The sequence below is a fragment of the Seriola dumerili genome, unplaced genomic scaffold (genome assembly GCF_002260705.1).
Source record: "Seriola dumerili isolate Sdu_G_001 unplaced genomic scaffold, Sdu_1.0 BDQW01000478.1, whole genome shotgun sequence".
NCBI lineage: Eukaryota > Metazoa > Chordata > Actinopteri > Carangiformes > Carangidae > Seriola > Seriola dumerili.
This window is the reverse complement of record NW_019174733.1, coordinates 42,489-60,221: the sequence shown is the minus strand read 5'-3', so window position 1 is coordinate 60,221 and position 17,733 is coordinate 42,489. Positions and strand designations below refer to the sequence as shown.

The window sequence follows — 17,733 nt, the reverse complement described above, 5'->3', positions numbered from 1 at the left end:
TTATGGAGAAATAGGTTAGCTTTTACTGCATGCAGATTCTACTCAAAAAGTCAAGTTGTATTACTGTGCAGTTGTGAAGTTGCAGTTTTGTAACAGCAGCACCCCCAAGTGTACGACTGACAGAATCATAACGCTTAAAGACTGAATGCATGAGAGGGTCCACATTTTCTTTTTTTGATAAGGTGAAAAAACTCAACATGTTTGTCATTTTCTTTTAAATTTTTCATTCTTTCACTTTTCTTTTTGTTTAGATTATTTTAATGCTCTTTTTTTTTTTACCAGTTTGAATAAAACTGTCCAAAATGCAGCTGCTCAGTTTTTAACTAGAAAGAACAAGAGGTCGCCAATTTTATCCTCTTTGCTCTGGCTCCCAATTAAATTCAGCATTCATTTTAAAATACTTGTGCTGACCTTTAGAGCCTTGCATGGTCAAACACCCCAGGATATTGCTGATATCCTCCTCCTTTGTACGGCCACTCGAGCTCTGAGGTCTGCTGAGCAAAAATTACTGGCTGTCCCTGGAACCTGCTATAAAACCAGAGGTGACCGTGTGTTTCAAGCTGTTGCACCCAGTTTATGGAATGCTCTCCCCCTTGTCACTGTGATCCCTAGACTCCTGTGAATTCTTTACGAAGCAGCTGAAAATGTCTTTTATTCAGGCAGGCTTTTAGTTAGCCTGTCTGAATAGCTGCTCCATTTTATTTCATTGCTTTTTATTGGTCTATTTCCTTGTCTGTGAGTGGAACTTTTGTACTTGTTTTTGTGTCTCTCTCCTAATTTGTTTGTTGTGGCTGTGAATTTAACTTGTCAGCCCTGTACTGTTTGCTGTCATTGCCATATTTAATAATGTTTTTGATAGTGTATTCTTTTTTTTTATGGATGTAAAGCATTTGTGATCTGTGAAAGGGTTACCAGAGTTATGTGATGAGTCTGAAGCAGACTGTGTCTAATGCAGTCTGTGCTTCCTTTCTTCTCTCTGCAGACATGTCCAGCTGAACGGGGAGAGGCTGCTCATGTCGGACAATGAGACATTCCCAGAATTGAAGCCTAAGACATTGAGGGCTGGACGGACAATAGCCATGCCTCCCATGACCATAGGCTTTTATGTAATCAAGAACATTAACGCATACGCCTGTCGAAGATAACACCGACCCCTCACCCCTGAGATATAGGCGTGATGCTCAGACGTCTATCAAACCAACAACCCCCTGCCAACTTGACTCAAAGCTTAAAAAACAGTGTGGCTCCTCTTTTTTTTTTTTTCATCTGTCCATGAAAACAGACGGAGGTCAGAATTAGGAATCAGGATGTTGTTTTGCTCAAGGATACTTCAGTAGCCCATGGCTTGAATACAGCACAATCCTCTGGTTTAACAAAAGCCTCCTCAACAATTATCAGTGGTAATATTTAAACCACTTTCCCATATTAAAATAAACCCAGCTCTTCCATTGTTCTCCTCTCTGGTCCAGCAAAGAAAGACTTGCCCAAGACACATAAAACAGTTTGCACTGAACACTTTTCAGTTCTTTTCACCAGCAGTTCCTCAGATACTACAAGACTTGTTTGAACAGTGGTTGTTTTGCGCCTTTGTATGAAGTTTGTAGTTCATAGTTACAGAAATGCAATATCAAAAAGTCCACATTTCTGATTAAGCTATATTTTTTATTCTCTCTGATTGTCAAACCCAGGGTGTGTTATCTCTGTGTCTCGGAGAGAGTTTTTTTCTTTTCTCTTTTTTTCTATTCTTTCGTAGACAGAGGGAAAAAAAGAGAAAACTCAACAGGCAGCGTTTCTGAGGCGTACACAAGTCAGCTTTAGTTTGACTTGATCCTTTCCACAAAGAGAAAATGCCGAGGTGTGTATGAGGTCAGGCCTGGACTTACCAAGTGGTGTGTGTCTGTGAATGTGTGCATGTGTTTTATTATTGATAAAGCTACTGATGTGTCTGTCCAGCCTGTTTGATGTGCCACTGAAAGTATACGTTTCTTCCTTTGCCATATCAAGTGGCTTGAAGGGAAAATCTGTTTCTTTTAAAGGCTGTTTTTGTGTGTTTTGTGTATCGTTGCTTTTCTGCTGCAGGTTTCAATTTAACTGCAGAGTACCATAGCCAGGATGTGTCGCTGGTACTGCTTTGCAGCGATGTATAGCTGAAGAACAATGTGAACTCATCCATAACATCTGTCCTCTCACAGCCTGCGTACACACAAAATCTGGGTTTTGCTTTAGATTCAAAAACTCTAAGATGCCAGTTTTTCAGGTGTATTTTATCTCACTATCTCTTCAGTGTGATCTCACATTTTATAATCCTCTTATGCTGCTAGTTTAAATATACATGATATTATATTTTACATAATTTTGTACAGATTTACTGTCATATATTATTAGATAATGTATTGTACATAAAAAAGAATAATGAAAATAAGTGATTTAAGCTTGATATGTTTACTTACATACAGTATACACCTAATTTATATGATTAAATACTTTACTTTGTCTTTACATTTCTTTTCTAAATGACTCAGTTATGTTAGTGGTACTAATGCCCCAACTGTAACGCAAAATCAAAAATAACTTTTAAGAGCCAATTCATTAAATAACAGGGTGACCAAGTGACTGTGTTAATAGTCACTCGGAGATTTAATCATGTTGCTTAATATGTGCTCCACACTGACATGAATAAGGACAATGGTAACATTTCTAGATAAGCAGGAGCAGGTTCAGTGCCTGAACATGTTAAATATAAAGAATATTTGTCCTCTGAATGTGTTTATAGTTAATGTAGAGATGTTCATATTTCTTTTGGAGAGTATTATTTTAATATGGAAAGTGTGCATATATATTATTTTTTGTTAAAAAAAAGTTTACATTGATAATAAACACCTACAAACACCTACGAAGTTGTATATTACTCAGTGAAAATCAGTCTGCACTGAAGAAAGGAATGCTTTCCTACTCTGATTTTAGTTTGTCAGTAAAACTACATTAAACGTTGCCCGTCAACTCACTGCTGCATGCAAGAGATGATTTTGAAGTACTGTACTTGTGTATAAACAGCTAAGCCCCATCATGTGAATTAACGTTGAGCAATCCAACCAGACTCCACAGCAGTTCTCAGGATGTGAAAGAGGTCTGCAGAAGCACATGGTCACAAGGAGAAGAAAAAGAAAGAAAGAGATGAGAAGATATGATTTATAGAAAAGCTGAAATACCCTCACAAAGAAAGGACCTATAAATAAAAACGGTCTAATTCTAGCAAAATCCTCATCAAAGGCACCTGAGTATTAAAGGTACCATTATTGGTCCTCTCACTCGCTCACTCTTATGTGCACATACGCAAACTGAAGAAGCAGCTGGAGCAAGTCTTTGTAGTGAGAAAAGTGCTGTCTTGTCACTGCATGAGGAAGCTGCTGATGGGAAACATAAAGCCAGGATGGGCTAAACCTCCAGACCTCGGCTTTGGCCCTAAACCTGGGCCAGACCTGGCTCAGTGTCTGCTGATGTATAGACCACTGGGATCTGCTTGGTAGGATCATGTAGAAAGGAGTTAAAAGACAAGATAAAATGTGATAAAATGCTTGCCATTCAGGTCCCTTCACTTTCTCCCAGACAAGCCTTTCATGCTCAAACGGCACTTCCACAGAAAGCAAGACGGGCTTGAACTGTACTGAAGTTTCCTGACAGTGAGTCATTAACACTGGCGGCCCTTCAAGAGCTGTGATCCAAAGCATGTACCTTTGATTATATTTTTGTTTTAAGTTCCATTCACAGGAAATGGGCTTTTGCTTTTGCATAAGCAGCAGAAATGAACTTCTCATTTCACATGTGGTTGAATTTAAACAGGCAAACATTGTTGACATGTAGGAATCAAACCAGGCTCATTCACACCTGGTCCACTGACTCAGTGGTTTTGTGAGGAGAAAAATATTATTCACTACAAAGGCTATACATACTGTATATGCACATTTAGATTATTATTTATTTGTAAAGCGCATACAAACCTGGAAAAACAGAGTGAGGCAGGGCAGACATGCTAAGGTACAGAAGGATAAGCAACTTGAATTGTTCTGCACTTTCTCAAGAAAAATTGCTGTAAATCAGTTGTCAGCAGGAGTTCAAAGGGCTCTTAGATCAGCTACATGTTTGATACCGACAACAGAAACTTTGCCAAGGCAAAACCGAATTGAAATAATTTCTGATTTGAAAATGTAACTTGCTAAAATCAAAAGTATGTTTATTGATTAAATGAAGTACCTCTGACCTGTAAGTAACAGCTTGACAATAACTGTCCAAGGCGATATCGAGCAACGAGGCCTCAGTGAACTTCCTGACATTCAGACCAGGGTCTTATCAGCCCAATCCATGGAAATAGTTTTGTTTGGCGAACTTTGCATCATATAAACCTGTAGCTTGTGATAACAACTGCTGAGCATCACTTCCTCTGACAAAATCTAATTGTGTCGTGATTGAGGAGGACTGCGCCATGTCTGGCCACTCCTGCGTGACAATGCCTCCTTAGTGGAGGTAACTGTTACCCAGGCCTGCCTTACACTGTTTATACTCAGTGATCCATTTTGAGACATGCAAGGCCCCCTTGCCCTGTTCGCAAACACTGAGGATTTCATGATGTTTACTCTGTATATACAGGAGTCAGCTTAAATAAGACTTCCATGAATGCTGGATCCCCAGAAAACCGATGGATTAGATTAGACTCTGGCCCACGATGTAGAACTCTTGGCATTTTGGACCATTTTGACCCAAGCAAGGTTAATAAAACATAAATATTTATGTAGCTATGGGGTTCTTTGCACCGCTCAGAAGCCAAGCATACAATCTTTGCTGAATATTATGATACAACACAGATTTGTTGCAGCCATCAAAACATTCTCTGAGAAACAGCCTGGTGTTTGGCGAGTGTGTATTTGTATGTATGTAGCATATATGTAGTATAAGTGTGTTACAAGGTGATGAAAAATCTCCAAGATTTATTTAGGAACAAACATGGGAGGCAATATTGAGTTTGAAGTGTATTTTAAATGTCTTATCTCTCTAATATAACAATAATTATGTTTTTTTAAAACCCATAGTTGTGTTAGAAGATTTTGCTTTGCTATGTTTAATTGTTACATTTTACAATTGAACTATTTTAAAAACATCATATCTATAAATTTGTTAACTGGAACTATTTAATGCTGGCCAAGTATTCAGCTCCATATATGTTTTCATTTGATATTTACACATATCCAGGCCACAGGCCTTAATCTCTGTGTCATGGTGATCTTCAGTTTCTCTTGTTCCTCCTCATATATAGTAATAAATGTTTTTTTTTCTCCTCATCGCAAACCAACAAACGCAGAGCACAAACACGTCTAATCTCAATCTCAGCCATGGAGCTAAATTCCACAAATACCAACCTGTCGTCTGCATCACAGCCTCTCAGTCATGTGGCCCACTTCAGGCACCAGCACATGACTTTCCCTTGCCTCACTGATCACCGGGCTCCTGCAGGGCGGGCGATCGAGCCACTGAAGAGAGAGCAGCCACTTACTTCCGAACGCTTACCCAGGAGCAGCCTCTCACGCGGCGCTCCTCCGCAGCCCGGTGGCTCCGTCTGTTTCCAGATCAGCACAGTTACGAGTCCTGCTGATGTCACATGACGCACACTCGTGTGGTGTCGTGCGGAGCCGCAGACTTGAGCGGAAGGAAGCGGAGGACACAAGCCGCCGCGATGAAAACGTCCACGAGCTGAAGGGAACTGCGGCTTTTAGAGGAGACACACACGCGCGCACACACAGACACCAGAGCGAGATGCTGGGATCATCCGGCGCAGGAAACACGGAGTGAGTTGTTGTCACATGATTGTGTGTGTTGTCGTTTTATCCATGAACAAGTCAGCGTGCAAAGAGGAAGGTAAAAGTTTGGTTATGGGGAAGTAACTTCAGGCGTCAGGTAAAACACGGGATGTATTTCACGGATCGGATCAGAGGATTAAAAATATTCACTTACAAACAGCAGATATCAAAGTTTCAGCACTGGGTTTATTTCAAGAGAATTTCGCTACATGCTGCATCTCAGCACAGTAACATGATCAGATGCATGTGATGGTTACAGTAGAGAGATTCATGTCTCTGTTTTCTAACGATTATTGATTATCTTTGCTAAAGGACTTTTACGTGATATAAATGAGAGTGGAATCCAGAAAGCCTCTATTTGGACATGTCAACATTACTAAATAAAATATATAAAAAAAGATAGTATATGAAGTGTGAAGACACAGAGCACAGTCACCCAGTCAATCAACAGATGATATCACAGGCTGATCTTACCAGATCTCCAAAGACGACCAGTGTCACCTAATCACTGCTCTTAAAAAATCATTTAAAAAAAAATCTTTTCTTGAAGGGTATGAGAGTATATCTCTTGATGTTCAATTGCACAGCAGCGTCTGCAGAAAACTCCAGTGGACTCATATCTTCTCTTACTGATAGTGTCCTGAAACCACTCACAGCTGGCATATCTGTCTCTGACTTTGTTTTTCTCTCACCAGAGCTTGTCATTGATAAAATATCAGCCATCGGAGACTGTTTGTTTTAGGTCAAGAGCTCACTGAGTGTGGGTAAAAAGTTTCCCACAGCTTTCAGTTTCTACAGTGACTGATGTATTCATAACACGGCCTGTGTGAAAATCATGTACTCCAGTGAACTCATGACTACATTTTAATATTCTGACAATTTACAGCCTTTTTTTTTTTTAACAAAGTACAATGTGTGGTTAAATAACCAATATAAAAACAACCGTACCTCCATACCTTTGATCTGCATGCCACGGTAAATGATAATGTTAAGATTATCCCTGATTTGTTTCAGATCAAATTGTTAATTCAAATTGCCTCAAAATGTATTCTACAGAACTATGTTTCACAATTTATTTATTATTTCATCACAACTTCCTTAGTGTAAGATCATCAGAAATCAAATACATACATAGAAATGAAGTTTATTTAGGTGTGCTTCAAAAATAGCAAAGGTTTGTCACATTAGTAGTTAACAGTTAAATCATATATCTTACTTTTTTTTTTTTTTGGACTTCTCAGACTTACACTGGAACATTAAAAACGTAACTTGCATCATTTAAATATCGAATGCTCTTTCAACATTTCACCACTAAACCCATTTTATTAGATCCTGCTGCAGATCCTCTCTGCCTCAAACTCTTGATGTTAACAACACTCTTCTTTTTGAACTTGCCCCAGCTGTGACCAGTAACATGTCAGACCTCTGTACTTTACAAACCCCTCTGCCCCCAGACTCTGTGATGTCTTTTTGGCTCAATAAAGATGTCTTTTGGCTCAATAAAGAAAAATACCCTTTTCTTTATAGCATGATGCGTGTGGAGTGCTTGGAATAAATAGGACACCCCAGTAAAGCAGGACAGGAGTGCATCTGTGGTCCAGATGAAGTGCTTGCTGATAGCCAGTGAGAGCGCCGAGGTCCTCTTCCACTGGACTGACCCAGAATTTCAGCAGAATATCCAGGCGCAGTATGGGGCGTCTCAAGAGGAGGGCCAGGGGGTGAGGAGGAAGAACATCACTCTACAGAAACAGTTGCATATATCTGCTTTTTTTTTTTTTTTTACCAGCTTCCATTTAACTCGGATGACACTTAATTTCACATTTTGTTCTCCCCTTTCTTTGTTTCTCAGCTTCCAGCCTTCGAGGACAGCATCAGCACTCTGTTTGCTCCCATCATTATCTCCTGCAGCACCATGGTGGACAGGCTTGGCGACAGCTACACCTCCTTCACCACAGAAAACAACCACATCTACGTTCTACACCAGGTAGCACCTGCCTTTCCAAAATAAAAGCTGTCTTCACCCCTACACAAATCCCCATATTCGCTCTCTTTTTGATGTAAAAATATATTTTCCTGACACATTTCCATAAAAACAAAAAAAAAGCCCTGATGTATGAAGCAGATTTTTGCATTCCTGAATCTCTTCTCGCCAGCAGTAATAGCACTGTGACCTAATTGCAGGCCTCTCTTACAGTGGAGCGTCATGTTTGTCATGTGAGTCTTGTTAAGGAATCAAACCAGGCTTTGTCCTCCTGCAGCGGATGATAGAGTTATCGAATCCAAACACTTGACAAGTTTCAAGTCCATTCAGAATCGACAGCAAATATGAATTCCTTAGGGAACACAAAGAGTAGGATGGAGTTTAATACAACCAGCCTCACTTCATTTTCTATTTTGGGGTAATACAAGCTACTTATGTCCTTTCTGTCTCCTTCCTAGTTTGATGAGTGTCTCTACATTGCTGTGAATGGAGATGGCGAGGAGGGAGAGGATGATCTGAGGAGGAAGATCTATGTGATGAAGAAGATTATTGAGGTCCTGTTTGGAATGGTCACCCTCAGCAGTAACCTCCTCAGGAGAGAGTAAGACGTTTGGTGTGTTTCCCTGTTGGCACCGGGCAGTTTTAACGCGGCGTCTGGTTGATATATGAAATGTGTTGTTTGTCACCAGACTGCGCCCTCAGGACACGGAGCAAAGAGCGAGGCTGTGGAAGCATCTCCAGAGCCTCCTGGAGACCTACAGCCACCTCCGAGAGAACGACCAGAGCTTCTTAGTGGAGGTGCAGTGCAGGTTTTTTTTCCCCAAATGTTTCTTATTTTGTTTAAGTATGGCCAATGTTGCTATAGCTTGCAAAAGTCCCCACAGGAGTCCTGTATGTTATCAAGCGAAGCCAGAGATGTTACAGAGCTGTCAGTGTTATGATAATGACCAAAATAAATATTGATTAGGTGTTGTGCATGTGTGTTTGTGTGCTGTGGTAAAATATAACCTGACTGGAGGTGATTTTCAATTGGATTTCTAGCATCCTATGATTAGTATAAATGATATTATGTACTATACTTAATCGTATCATGTGTCTATTAGAGTCTTTCTGTTTTTGCTCAACAGCATTTCATGGCACAGTTTTTTGGCATTGGGGTACTGTGAATATTACAGGTATATATATATATATAATGTGTGTGTGTGTGTATATATATAATATATATATATATATAATATATATATATATTATATTTTTTTTTTTTTTTTTTTTTTTTTTTTTTTTTTTTTTTGCTCTTTCTTATGAGTCACATCATTTGTTACTGAAACCCTGTCTTTGATGCTTTTCTACATCAGAACAGATGTAGAATATTAACATTTAACCACTAGATGGCAGAAACAGCTAGAAGCCAACATTTTCTTAATGTTAAAAGCACAGTTACAGCTCGACATTAAGTTGTTATCCTTAAAAAATGTGGACATGCTCATATTTTTTTTTTTTTCAGAGTCGACAAGATGTATTAAGATTATTTTTCCCTATAGGGCTATAATTTCAGAAACAGATTGTCAAATCAAAGGAATTTTTAGGTTAGATTAATGAATTATAAAAAAAATCCCATTGCCAGCTGTGCTTCAGTCCTCTTTCTCAATGGAGACAATGGTCATGTCAGAGTCTAAAACATTTGAAAAGCCAGTGTGTACATGTTTAAGGACAGATACTTTTCTTTCAGTCCTCTAATGTGCCCCCCTCTCTCTCTCTCTCAGGCAGTGGAGAGGCTCATCCACCCCACACTGTGTGAGCAGTGCATCGAGTTCCTGGAGCGCCGTTTAGTTCAGCAGCTCAACAGCAGTGTAGAAAGAGCGAGAGAGGAGGTGCTGCATGCCTTCATCCTGGTTCACACCAAACTGCTCGCCTTCTACTCCAGGTGTGTGCAGATGTTTCCATAAACCCTTCACATTAGTCATAACGTCTAAGTCTGCTTTATCTCAATTTATAGAAGACATATGCCATCTCTGTGCTCGTCCACTCATTCTAGCCGCAATGCGAGCACACTCGCCACCTCAGACCTGCTGGCCCTCATCATCATGGCACAGAACATGTATCCTAGCAACACAGACCTGGATGATCCGGGTCCTGAGGTAAGAAATACTAACAACCACTCGCACAGCACCACCAGAAAATGTTGCTCACCTTCTTTCTGATTGTTTATTCTTTCTGGGCATGCTGTGTGTGAAGGATGTTGAGAGTACGTCAGGTTCTGGTCATGAAAGTTTTTACACCCCAGAGCCGTCCCCTACAGACAGAGACTCGAACAGTTCAGGTGGGTTGTGTCTTTCTTCTTATTGAAAAAACAATGTAGAGAAAGAGTCTTTATTGTCTCAGAGGGAGTTTGTTTTTTTTCACAGCAAAATACTGATTTACATTAAAAAAAAAAAAAAAGAAAAGAAATATGCACTTGGCCACATCTACACACATACACTCATGCCCCTGCCTGCATCCAAGAATGTGTATGCACACAAACAAATGAGTCCTGTATCTGAAACCAATCTCATTTGAGTGAAAGTATATTCTTCATCATTACAGTCTTACACTTTCCAAACAACAGTATGTTGTGTATTTTTGTTTATTACCAGATAAGCCAGAGAGAGGAAGTACCCCTGTGTTCGAGTTTATGGACCCAGACATCCAGGTGGGAGGATATTTGAATGCCTATTCCTAACAGTCAACCCTGATTTCTGATATTCTCTGCAAAAGTAAATGGATGGTTTGGTTGGAGTGAGACCTCGCTATTGGATAAAATAATTTTGTCTTCAGATGGCAGAGGACAGCTTGCAGACCCTGGAAGTTCCTCCTCCTGACCCATCAACCCCTCGCAGAGTCTTCTTAGAGATCTCAAGCAAAGATGGGCTCTATCCCATGATGCCTCACTCCATGTACTGTCTGCCACTGTGGCCTGGTATCACGCTGGTGCTGCTAACAAAGGTTGGTGGATACCAACACACATTCCTGTCTGTATTTGCTTCCTCATTTTGCTTACATGTACACATGTGCACACTCATGACGCTTTGCTCCCTTGTTGAACCCCGTCTGTATTTCTCTCTGTCAGATTCCCACCAATAACGTAGCCGCGTCAGTGTATAAGTATTTGGAGGCGTTCGCCAAGCTGGAGAAGCGTTTAAGTGAAGGCCAAGAAGGTTCTGCAGCTACAAGAGGCACGCTGACGATACACGACATCCGCAGCAAACTGGATAAATTCATTAAAGCCCTGGGGCCTAGTGACTTACAGGTTTGTGTTTTTACAGTTGTCTGCTTTTAAATGAGGCTTTTATATCTCCCCAATACATGCCTACCTTTCATTTGAAGTGGAATACCCATGTAAAAATTAAGAATAACCTTACTTAAGAAAATGTTTTTCTCTATTTTAGCCTGTAATAAAAACTGAACTGTCAACGTTCCTATAATCCTCCTTCATCATTGCAGTTATATTCACAAAACATGAAACAGTTTATAGCTGAAAACATCAAATTCAGTGCCTGTTTATGTTGTAACGAAACTACACTTGAACTGTGCTTCTTATCCCTTCACACACACAGTACCTTGCTATAAATGCTATACTACATTATAATATTAAATTATCTTTTGTTGGAAGATTTGTTTTTTCTTACCACCATCGAATCTTGAATGCATCAGCTGATGATCCAGTAAAAGAGAAGCAGCTAATAGAAAAGTTAAATTAGGCAAAATGGTCAGTTCCTTGTGTATTATATACGAATGAAAATATTCTCAGTCGCTGAATGTGGACAAATAAAATAATCCTTTGTTCATTTATTTTCTATCCAGTCTGCACAGTTACAAAATGTCTGGACAGAGTTCAAGAACCGAGCCTTTGCCAGAGGAGGAACCGGGTTCAACAAAGAGTAAGTGTGCTACAGCCCTCTGCTGGCCATAACAGGTCATAGCAAAGCTGTTGTATGATCCTTTGAATGATTATTACATTCATGTTTATGTTTCAGTCTTATCCCATGGTGCAAGAATATGAAGACCCAGCTGTGTGGAATATACCGACAGTGTTTTCTTATTGACTCTGGACCAGGCGACATTCCTCAGCGTCTCTCCCCGGGTTTGCAGGAACGGGCCCAGACCATGGTGCAGTGCGTATCATTCAACTGGACATTTTCCTTTACACAGTTTTTGTTGTTAACATATTAGTTACATTTTCAAATCTGAATCAGTTGAGTATTTTCTGATTCGGTTTTTAGTACACATATACCTGCAAGACGTTCTGCAATTGTAGCCTTCATTGTTCATGTCTTCTTCTTTCTCTCTCTTTTTCTTTGTCACTGTCTTCTTGTCACCCTCTCATTCTCTCCCAGAGAGAAACTGATGGACTGGAAGGATTTCCTGTTGGTGAAAAGCAAGAGGAATATCACCATGGTGTCATATCCTGTCAGCGAAATAATCCTGCTTCCTGTGTGTGTCATGTTGTGTCTCATCTCTGAGCACTGCTTTGCACAAAACTTAATTAGTAATATTTCTTGAAGTGCATGCATATTTTAGGGGTCTTAAAAAAACATGCATATGCCTTTTAAATTTCTTTGAAATGTAACACAGTTATCCTGAGTGTATTGATCTTGACCCAATTAATCTCACTTACCTGGAGGACTTCCCTGGCCTCATCCATTTTATCTGTGTGGACCGATCCACCGGCCAAATGATTGCACCATCGCTCAACATCACAGAACGCACCACGTCTGAGCTGGGGAAGGGACCGGTGGCTCAGTTCATCAAAAGCAAGGTCAAGCATACTTGGACGTGCACCTCATAAAACTAATTAGTGTGGCATTAATTTGCTGATTTAGAGATAAAGAACACACCAGAAACTGTGAACACACCTGCTTCTCTGTCTTTGTGCTAAGCTAAGTTAACTGTCTCTGGCTTAATATTTACCATAAATATTACAGAGAATTCTCAACAAGCAGAATAAGCATATTTCCAATGTCTTTGTTCATCTTTGTCTTAAATGAATTTCTCTTTACCCATCTATACTAAAGGTTTGGAGCCTGGTCAGCACAACGCGTCGCTTTCTCCGAAAGGGTTACTCCACTGTCACATTGCGTGATGGAGACTTCTACTTCTGCTACTTCCTGTGGTTTGAAAATGAAACGGTAAATTACTGGCACATCACATTTTAGAATCCAGTAAAGTAAAGAAATCAATTTAGTATCATGAAATACTGTAGAAGATAAAACAGCATTTTATAATATGTATATCTGCTCAAACAGGGCTACAAGTTAGAGGCTGGGGACATACCCATCCTACCTGATGACTCTGCCCCCATCGGTATGCTTGCGTGGGACTACTACAGGTAAATAACTGTGCGTGACAAAAATAGATGAGATTAATCCAAGATAGAGTGCTGCTGACTATAGAAAGTGATGTGTCCAGCAGGAAGCTGCTGCGGTACTACAGTAAGAATCACCAGGGTGAGGTGGTGAAGTGCTACGAGCTGCTGACAGTTCACCTGGGGGTCATTCCCACTGAGATCATCCTCCAGCACTGCAGACAGCTGGCAAGCAAACTGTGGGAGCCTTCACGCAATCCACTGCTGTAGACACACCCACACACTTGAACAGAGGCACAGTAGCCAAGGTGCATATTACTGCCTTATTACTGCCATGAAGTGCCACTCTCCATATAAACTGTGTCCCATGTTCCATGATATATATTCAGTATATGGTTATGTATCCTATGATATGTTGACCTGAAATGATTTACTGGAAGCACTTAGGTTTATGACTAGCGCAATCAAACTCTGTTATGCCCTAATGCACTATTTTGTTGTCTTGTATATAGAATATTGACAGTATCACTCCTTAATTATTGTAGATTGTAATATATTCTCATTTATGACCTGTTTCCTATTTATAAGTAATACTGTAGATGGTAACACTTTTCTTCACTCTTTAAAATTTGCAGCTGATCTTTTTTTTTTTTTTAATAAATGCAGACACCGTCCATTTTTGTCTTTTCTACTGCTAGCATCATAACTTGTATGAATGAAACATGCAATAGTTTTTACTGTATGTATAAAACAGATTAATACAGATACTTTTTTGGAAACAATAAATATTTGTATTTTCATATTCACTTTTTTTATTGTCATTGTAAACATAATTTAAATAGCACTGTATGAATCATAGAGCATTGTGTTCCTTTTACAAAATTCAGCCAATTGCTGAACATGAAGACAAATTATTCACCCATATGACAGTTACTATACTTGTAACAGTTGGTAATGTAGTAACTTCATTGAATTTAAATGTGATGTGATGTGACTTCGGTTAATCTCTCTAATCACGGGCTTTTCTAACCTTTTGGAGTTTAATTTACTCACTCGTGAGGCATCCCTGAAGCCTGTGAGCGTTTTAAAGGTCAGTCTGCTCTGTGCAGGATACTCCAACAGGGCACAGTTATGCAGGACTCCATAGAGGCTCACAGTGAGAGAGAGAGAGAGAGAGAGGGGTGCACCTAGAGTTCACTGTATTATCAGTGGCTGCACAGCTGGCTCACAGAGCTCCTGTGAGGTCAGTCACAGCTCCTGCAGCGACCAGGTCCCTCAGGAAGAGCTTCTCAGCGCTGACATCATGCACCACCTGGATGATAAATAAAACCTCGGGGTCAAAACATGAGAAGAAAAGGTGAACCACTCTTTAATCACTCTAAACTTACTTGAGCTTTCATCGCGTCCATGCGTATGGTCTCATAGTAGTGAAGCCTGGCCTCTGGGTGCTGCATATCATACCCAAACCCTGCAAGGCTCACTTGGTCACACAGCTGCAGAGCCATCACCACCGCATTGGCACCTAGTGTTGGCACCATCTACTTGAGAAGAGAAAATACTCTTTGATCTATATCTACGACCTGAATAGGCACCAACTGCTCAGCAATATTTATTTGTGCGAGAAGCAAGAGTCCCTAGTTAAAGGCAGTGGGTAATAAAATGAGCATGTAAGCCTCTTGAACTGAATGTTGTATTTGCTCATCTCTCACTCCCTTGATTCCTAGGCTTATAGCAAAGTCAATACTTGTCTCTGTCAGGCATATCTATGCATTATTCAGGACAAGTTAGGTTACCCAGGCATGACATAGTTCTAGGATCCCTGTTTTTTCTTTTTGCATGCAGTGTTATATGACAGCAAACAACAAAGTATGTGCAGAATGTGAGTGTGTATCACAACTTGCCAAAAGGGAATTAAATATAGAATATGCATGTTATGGTAGAACTCACATTTCCCTGTTTCAGAGCATATTTCTTTAAGACTTGTCCTGTCTTGTGAATAATCTCTGGGTGGAGGATCCTGAAGTTCTCTGGTCTCAGAGGAATATCATCCACCACTTTCCTCCAGAACCACATTTTAGACCAGAAGCTCTATTAAAAAAAGAAAAGAAAAAACGACACAGAAGATGTTGAGCGTGTGAGGCTGCGAGTGTGATTCTGTGATAGCAGTGTTGATTTGATACTCGTGGCTTATGTAATACACCATTTCTTTGTGCAATGGTTTGCGTGATGCAGCTCTCACCAGAGGCTGTTTGGTGATGACAGAAGTGAGCCAGTCCAGGTCCAAGCTCTTAAAGACCACCAGAGCAACCATGGTGGTCTTTTTGTACTCGTTTGCAGAGTGAGGTGCTCCCTCTGGGTAAATCAGGCGGATGGTGGTGCGGGAACCAGCGTCTCTCTCAAAGCCAGGCACTGGAGCATTATTCAGCCTGGTAACAGAGATGAAAATGTGTTTATAAATGTATAAATTAGAATGTATTTTTCTGATTCCTTCCGGCTATCCTTCCACTTGTGTTTGTCTCAAACTGTCACATACATACCTGATAATGATGTCATACTGATCTATGTGAGCTCCAAGATGGCTCCCATGAAGAACCCCTCCACTGCCCACCACCATACACCGCCTGCAGCTGCCTTCCCTCCTCAGGGATGGAGGCAGGCCAGGCTCGGGCAGAGAGGCAAGAGCCAGGGCCAGATGCTCTTCACTGCCCTGGAGCCCCAGAGGAGGGGCCAAGTCCCAGGATGCAGGCCTGTCCTGCTGCACAAACACAGGGATGTCCTGGAGGCCTGCAGAACAGGACAGGGGCTTGAGGTGATTCAGACACCAGCGGGGCTGACAGGGGCCTGACAGAAGGGAGGCTGACCGATTTAGTAAGACCTGAAAACAGGGGCAAACATAAGGAGAAGTTTGGTAAAAGTGTAGAAATGATGCAAAGTTATTGCTAGGATGTGCATCCGTACCAGATCTTTGGTATGTTGATAGTCATTGCTGAGTGTTGCCACCCGATCCAAGGAGAAATATGCAGGGATCAGAATGGCTGAGTAGCATCCAATCAGCAGCACCAGACTGAAGGCAAGGTTCTCACTCCTGTATAGCAGAGAGAGAAAAAAAAGACAACAGAGCTTGCAACATGATCCACGGTATAAATACAGTACCCGAAGAGATGTACCTGCTGAGGAAGAACTCCCTGGAGTCGGTCCTTGTGACCAATCGCTGCCTGTGACTCACAGGTGTTGGTGTCGCAGCCTCTGCAGCCTCAGGCAACAGCGAGGAGCTGTTATCTGGGTCCTCTACACTCAAGTGATTCAGCGTCACCATGGCACCTGTACAACCTGAACCACACAGACACACTTCTGAACTCACAGAAGGGATTTTAATCTTAAAATCTAAAAAAATGTTATGAGCTAATATTGCTTCTCCCTGTAATTAAGGCAAACTTTTTAATAACAACATAAAAGTATTTATAGAGCTTTGTTACTACCATGTTACCTATTACACTAATGTAAACAAACACTGTCTTTTCAAATAGTTTCCATGCACTAAAGCATCAAGAGGAACATAATTTTGAGTAAGGTGAACAATGTAACTTACAGCCAGCCTGGCAGGGACATGAGATGATAATCAACTTTCTCTTCGCCTGTGCTCCATGTCTGATAGGAAAGCAGCAAGAGGCATGTCCTGTAGAGCTAAAATGGCTGCTGCTGCTTCCTACCCAGCTGAACGCTACCACTTCCCCCAATAACACTGGTTAACCATTAACGCGCCACTCAGTCACACTCCGGCAGGAATGCCTGTAAATAAGTGTGAGTGTGTGACCAAATGTCCATCTATAGCATAGAAAAAAGCTGCACTAAAGAATGGACTGCAAGAAAGGGGAAGTGTCCAGATGTCAGTGTGAGAAAAAAACATGAAAAAGACACACTGGCAGACACCTACATTTTTGCTGCACGTACAGCTGCATGTACAGTATATCTACTGTATGTATGTGTGTATAGTCTGATGTACCTACAAAATGGTTTACTTTAATGGAAAAATTCCAAAAGCTGAGGCTGGACAGTGAGTGATTGCTGGTGTGCTATCAAACACATTTACAAGGTATCACTTGACGATAGTGAAACCATAATAAATAAGATAATCCCCTAAAACAGTGTGTTTATGAGGGTTGTACTCCTGTAAAAGAGATGTACACACTGTAGCAGAGTGAGTGAAACCATGGAGCTTGTGGAGTGAATGTTCCCTCTGCTTATGACCTGGGCTTGACATGCCTGAAAGTTTGGATGTACTTGTATATGAATGTGTGTGTGTGTGTGTGTGTGTGTGTGTGTGTGTGTGTGTGTGTGTGTATGAATGTGTGTGTGTGTGTGTGTGTGTTTGCGTTTGCGTTTGCGTGTGTGCATGACAGAGCGCAAAAGAGGGAGAGGGAAAGAGAGAGAGAGGGAGAGAGAGTAGAGCTGGCAAGTACTCACAAACATACATGCTTACACACACACACACGCAAAGTGCACACACACCTGTTTGTTAGGGTAACACAATGTCCCGCCACGAACCCGTCATTCCTGTCAGG

At 40.9% G+C, this 17,733-nt stretch overlaps 3 protein-coding genes across 6 annotated transcripts in view; 2 read left to right on the top strand and 1 right to left on the bottom strand.

The window, feature by feature from the left end:
* The window catches only part of hpse2 (heparanase 2 (inactive)), a 56,315-nt gene extending 55,170 nt beyond the window's left edge, over positions 1 to 1,145 (top strand). The window contains exon 12 of the mRNA XM_022763488.1: positions 983 to 1,145. Within this exon, the coding sequence (XP_022619209.1) occupies positions 983 to 1,145 (163 nt within the window). The remainder of the gene's footprint in view (positions 1 to 982) is intronic.
* A 4,472-nt stretch (positions 1,146 to 5,617) lies between these two features.
* On the top strand, positions 5,618 to 13,935 carry hps1 (HPS1, biogenesis of lysosomal organelles complex 3 subunit 1). Of its 4 annotated transcripts, none has more exons than XM_022763760.1 (18): positions 5,618 to 5,837; positions 7,377 to 7,567; positions 7,699 to 7,833; positions 8,289 to 8,431; positions 8,520 to 8,628; positions 9,594 to 9,754; positions 9,866 to 9,968; positions 10,066 to 10,150; positions 10,464 to 10,519; positions 10,645 to 10,812; positions 10,937 to 11,116; positions 11,671 to 11,747; positions 11,844 to 11,981; positions 12,204 to 12,269; positions 12,481 to 12,625; positions 12,882 to 12,995; positions 13,113 to 13,195; positions 13,279 to 13,935. In XM_022763760.1, the coding sequence occupies exons 2-18, from the start codon at positions 7,451 to 7,453 to the stop codon at positions 13,439 to 13,441; spliced, it is 2,043 nt and encodes a 680-aa protein (XP_022619481.1). In that variant the 5' UTR covers positions 5,618 to 5,837; positions 7,377 to 7,450; the 3' UTR covers positions 13,442 to 13,935. The 4 variants fall into 4 exon arrangements, with proteins under 4 accessions (XP_022619481.1, XP_022619480.1, XP_022619479.1 ...); XM_022763759.1 differs by having other exon boundaries at positions 13,276 to 13,935; XM_022763758.1 differs by having other exon boundaries at positions 9,827 to 9,968.
* A 59-nt stretch (positions 13,936 to 13,994) lies between these two features.
* On the bottom strand, positions 13,995 to 16,878 carry LOC111235332 (lactosylceramide alpha-2,3-sialyltransferase-like). The gene is made up of 8 exons (XM_022763755.1): positions 16,761 to 16,878; positions 16,339 to 16,501; positions 16,130 to 16,256; positions 15,709 to 16,046; positions 15,411 to 15,597; positions 15,119 to 15,259; positions 14,560 to 14,709; positions 13,995 to 14,483 (listed from the first exon to the last, which is right to left on the bottom strand). Exons 2-8 carry the CDS (start codon positions 16,485 to 16,487, stop codon positions 14,397 to 14,399), a joined length of 1,179 nt encoding a protein of 392 aa, XP_022619476.1. The 5' UTR covers positions 16,488 to 16,501; positions 16,761 to 16,878; the 3' UTR covers positions 13,995 to 14,396.
* Positions 16,879 to 17,733: the final 855 nt, after the last annotated feature.